This window comes from Stegastes partitus, unplaced genomic scaffold, assembly GCF_000690725.1.
Source record: "Stegastes partitus isolate 25-593 unplaced genomic scaffold, Stegastes_partitus-1.0.2 Scaffold222, whole genome shotgun sequence".
NCBI classification, from domain to species: domain Eukaryota; kingdom Metazoa; phylum Chordata; class Actinopteri; family Pomacentridae; genus Stegastes; species Stegastes partitus.
In genome coordinates, this window is record NW_007577953.1 from 669,020 (window position 1) to 674,145 (window position 5,126).

Below are 5,126 nucleotides of genomic sequence, written 5' to 3' on the forward strand. Positions count from 1 at the left end.
AACCCGATCTACACTCCAGAACCCCAGAACCCAAACCCAATCTACACCCCAGAACCCCAGAACCCTAACCCGATCTACACTCCAGAACCCCAGAACCCAAACCCAATCTACACCCCAGAACCCCAGAACCCTAACCCGATCTACACTCCAGAACCCCAGAACCCTAACCCGATCTACACCCCAGAACCCCAGAACCCCAGAACCCTAACCCTCTGATATACACTCCCGAACCCCAGAACCCTAAAAAGGTCCGAACCCAGGTCCAGTTAGTGTCCTACAGCCTTCCCCTGTGGTTTTAACACCGAGTGGCAGCCAGCTGTGCGGTGCGCTGGCCGTGCAGGGGAACCAAACGATCTGATTGGCTGGACTGAGTGGAGCTATTACCGTATTGCCTGGAGTAGCAGCGCCCACTGTCTACAGCCGCAACTGTCGGAAAAAAATGCTCCATGAAAATCTCGTGAGTTTATCAGAGATTGGTCTCGGGTCCGGACAGAACCATCACTCGGTCCGGATCCGGACTGAGGTCCACCATTTGGTGATGCCTGATCTAGAGCTTTCTATGGAAGGCTTAATTCCACTGACTGTATATAAAACATGGACGTAGCTTCTGGGCCTGTATAGTGAACCCTTTAACCTGCAGTCTGTCTTACAGCCAGCAGGGGGCGACTCCTCTGGTAGAAAACAGAAGTCTGATTATGTAGCAGTCAATGAGAAACAAAGACTGTCCTTCTCACGTCATCTGTTACCAGCTTGTCCTTCACGAGGTATCGCTGCCCTAAACTTACTTTAAATTATAATAACTGGACTGAACTTGTATTATTCTTTTCTACCTGAGCAGCACTCAAAGCGCCCCACAGTGTTTCTCATTCACCCATTCACACACATTCGTCCACCAGTGGCCACAGAGCTGCCATCAGGACCAGGTGAGATTAAGGCTTATTGTCTCATTGTTGTCTACACAATGAGCTTCTCACCTTTGCAACCGGAGGAGTCGCCCCCTGCTGGCTGTTGGAAAGAATGAAGGTTTAAGTTGTTTTTTAATTTCATTTCAGCACTTTTTTAGATTGGAAACAGGGAGAAACAGTCTGCTTGGCTCTGTAGCTTGTTTAATGCACTAAAACACTAACTATAAAAACTGCTTGCATTTAGAACCTTTCGTGACCACCTGACCTCACAAACGAGAAAACCGTGTTGGAGCTGCTTCGATCATTTTCAGGTGTTTCCTCCTTTAAACGCTCTGACACTGTTTGCAATCTGGCCTCTGGTCATCAAATACTAAATATCTAAAGCACAACTGTCCCTCCACTGGATGATGATGATCCGTACTGTTGTTGTCCAACATCACCAGCAGCTACAGCAACTCAGCTACCAGTAAAAACAAGTGCCATCGAGTTGCCACAACACTGGCATCAAACTACTGGTCCTCATCACAGCTCTACTCTAAACATGAAAGCAGGCGTAGTCCTTCTCTTAAAATGTTGGTATTACAGGATTGTTTTTCCCTCCTCAGGTACTGGATGCCACAAAGCGACACCCCAGGACTGTGTGCTTTAAGTCTGAAACGTGTGAATCCTCTGGAGACGTGGCACAAAGCCAGCTGCTCCATAAGGAACCGCTGTATCTGTGAAACGAAAGCCTTGATCAGATCACATTAGGAGTCGGTTCCATCTTATCTACTGACACCGTCTGTCTTTATCCTGAAATTTGGAAAGTAAAATAGGATTGTTTTTCATAATTTTTTATTACTTTTTTTGGAGGATCTATCTGTACAAACACTGCAGGGTACGCCACCTTGGAGTTTTATGTACCCACTATGAATGTATTTAGGCCTAAAGCAACCAGGTAACATCAATAAACAGGTAATAAATAGTTAAAACTGTAAATACATATCTAAAGGTATATTAATAAGGAGGCAAAGCAGAACAGAAGTGCCAGTCCATGTCACCTTCTATAAATTACTTTTTTGAAAATTGGATTTTCAGCATTACATACAATCTTAATGTACATTATAATTCAGTTTTCTTCTATTTTTTTTTTTAACACGAAACATCTCAAACAATAAACCCCACACACACACAAACAGATGAAGAAAATTCTAAGTAACAGAAACATCAGATACAAACATAACAGACAAATAAGTAAACAGAAATCAAGTCAAATCTATTCATGACTTCATGACCACATTTATTAATTAGTGTTATTGTTGGTGCATCGGTGGCATGTCCATTTCTCCTCTACATGAACATACGTGAATTTCAGCACAGTGACCCACTAGAACCTCAGAAATGAGCATAAAGTAGAATCAGCACCTCTGAAACGGTAAAAGCCTCCACTGAAGGCTGAAGGCTGAAGGCTGAAGGCTGAAGGCTGAAGGCAGGGTTGTTGTGTTTAGACGACATCAGACTTTACAGGTGCACAAAAAAGACTTTATTAATAATAATTGGTGTCTCACTGTGTTTTCTCAGTGTTGACATTGTAATTTACATAAACAGTTAATTAGCTGATTACAGCCCCTGTAACGAGGCTTTGCAGTAACGGGCTGAGTCTGTATCCTGGCTCGCCCTGTAATGACCAACAGCTGTTTCTGTCCTTCTGCTTTTCTGTCATGTCGTTTCTGGTTTTCATCATTTTGTGTCTGATTTGTGTTGTTTTGTCTCGACTTGTCAGATTTTGTGTTTTGTGTCTTGTTTGTATCTCATCATAATCATTTTTGTTGTTTGTATCAGATGTTTGTTCTTGTGTGTGTTATTATGTATTTTGTATGTCTCTCATTTATGTATATATGTATATATGTATATATTTTGCCTTGTTTGTGTCGTTTTGTGTCCTTTTTGTATTATTTTGTCTCATTTTTATCGTTCAGGTTTTTTGTTCAGCTGACACAGGAGCCTGCTGTTGACTGGATTTCTTGGTTTTGACTCCACAAAAGCATCAGATTTTACAGTTTTCAATCGTATTGTTTGGTAATTTATTACAGTGTGTACCTAATAAAGAGACCTGTGTATGTATACCTCCACATATGTAGGAATACAGTAAGCGTATGAATGTATATTTGTTCAGTGCTGTTTTTACAATAAATCCCATCTATTGTGTATTTACTGTGTGCTAACAGTGTAATCAATTTATACTCAGTGAATATATAATTAACTATCATATAATGATTGAATACTCTGTTTTGGACAAGGGATTGGTGAATGGGACTGCTTTAAAGTCATTTTGGTGATCTTCTATACTTCTTTTAATGTCATAAAAGTGACCCAAAGCCAAAAATGAACAGTAAAATGGTCCCATAAACAAGCATTTTCTGAGTGTAACAAGCCTGATTGTATTAAAAACTAATCCAGTCCTGCACCAGATGACATGTTCCTTCATTATGAGGAACATGGGGACTGTAGGTTATTTTTATGTAACCCTACATCCACCATACTGCTGCTGTAAGAGCACAAAATGTTCAGTCAGGAGCTGAAAATAGTCCGATGGAAAAGCCTGAATTTGTGTATCTCATGAACATTTGCAATAAAATAAAATACAATACAGTGCCCGACTGCTTTAAGAAATGCCTGCTTTTTAGAATCATAAAATTCAGTATGTGAAGGAATAAAATCAAAGTTGGAATGCTGATATTTGTATGTTTTCATGTGATCTGTTCCCAGAAACAATAAGATGGAAGATCAGCAGCTTTGTCCTTCAGCAGCTGCCTCGGTCCAGATGGGAGTAACCCAACGAGAACTGAACATGACGTCTGAAGGTTCATGTTGAAACGTGTCAGCAGCTAAACTGCGTTACAACAGCAGGCGTACTTACGATAAGCGGCAAAACAGAACGCGTACTTCATCCATAGCTCGCAGTAAAGTGTGAAAGGGAAGAGGAAGCTTTAGTTTGTCCTGCAAGCTGTGAGCTGATGTTCAGTCACACCTTTCAGCATCAGTTTGTTGAAGCCTTTGTCATCCTTTTCACCAGCAGTGTGGGACTTCGAAGATGGAGGAAGATGTGGTTTTTAATAATGGTCCTCCTAAAGGTAAGCAATGGCCTTGTTTCTGCTGGTATTTTAGACCACTGAACAGCTTTTAAATGTACGGTGCAGAAGAAACCCGGTGTTGTCCCTTGTAGTCACATAAAATGCACAAAACAAGTTGTTTTTACACGTTTGCAGCGTTGCCATGACATCCTGCATGCACCAGATTCACATCACCATTTAACAAGATAATTCATCACAAGAACACAACTTTTTTTTAGTAGAAATCACAAGTTAATTATTTTGTTATCTTGATATAGCAAAGCTTGTTTTCTGTGATAATTCATATATATTGGTATTTTCAGAGAACAAAACAGAAATTTCTTCTAACAAGATCATTTATCACGTAAAAAACAACTTGTTTTCTCAAAATCAGAGCATAAATATGGAGAACGCAAACTGGTAGATAGCAGCCATAAGAAACAATCGCATGTTGTTGTTGGTGTCAGCTTTTATTTAAGAACAGAGAAATTTATACTCTGCAAAATAAACATATTTTTATCTTGAGATAACAAGTAAATTACCTCCTTGTATAAAAGAACAAAACAACTTTATTAATGATAAAACAAGAGTATTTGGTTATTGCAAAATGATACCATGAAAAATAATTGCGTTTCTTGGTTTCTGCACATGCTTGGTTGTCTGTCTCTAAGTGTAGCCCTGTGATAGACTGGTTACCTGTCCAGGTGAACCTGCCTTCACCCTGAGTCAGCTGGGATAGGCTCCACCCCCCATGACCCTAGTGAGGATGAAGGTGTAGAGATGATGGATGGTTTCTGCACATGCAGAAAAAACATCTTGGTTTCATTAAGACAGACGGGTGAGGCTCAGGGGGGTAGCTCAGGCGAAATGACGTTTGTTTTGCCACAATGTGGGTCCAGTGCACTGAGTGATGTGGTCCTCTCCCAAACTCCATCCTCATGTGAGGATATTGTGGAGTTTGTTGATGAGGCTACACAAGATACTGCAATGAAGCACTGATTCCCAATGATGAATCAAGAGGGACCCCTAGTGTCTGAATGCCTTCACCACAGCCTGCTCCAGGACAAAGTGCTTCAATGTAAATCAAACCATCCATCCATCCATTTTTCTATACACCGCTTAATCCTCA

General features: G+C 40.8%; 1 protein-coding gene across 2 annotated transcripts in view; it reads left to right on the forward strand.

Moving 5' to 3' along the window:
- The window catches only part of LOC103356813 (C-type lectin domain family 4 member A-like), a 9,153-nt gene extending 6,499 nt beyond the window's left edge, over window positions 1-2,654 (forward strand). For both annotated transcript variants that reach the window (XM_008281109.1, XM_008281110.1), the window contains one exon: window positions 1,511-2,654. In XM_008281109.1, coding sequence (XP_008279331.1) covers window positions 1,511-1,655 — 145 coding nt within the window. In that variant the 3' untranslated portion in view covers window positions 1,656-2,654. The remainder of the gene's footprint in view (window positions 1-1,510) is intronic.
- Window positions 2,655-5,126: the final 2,472 nt, after the last annotated feature.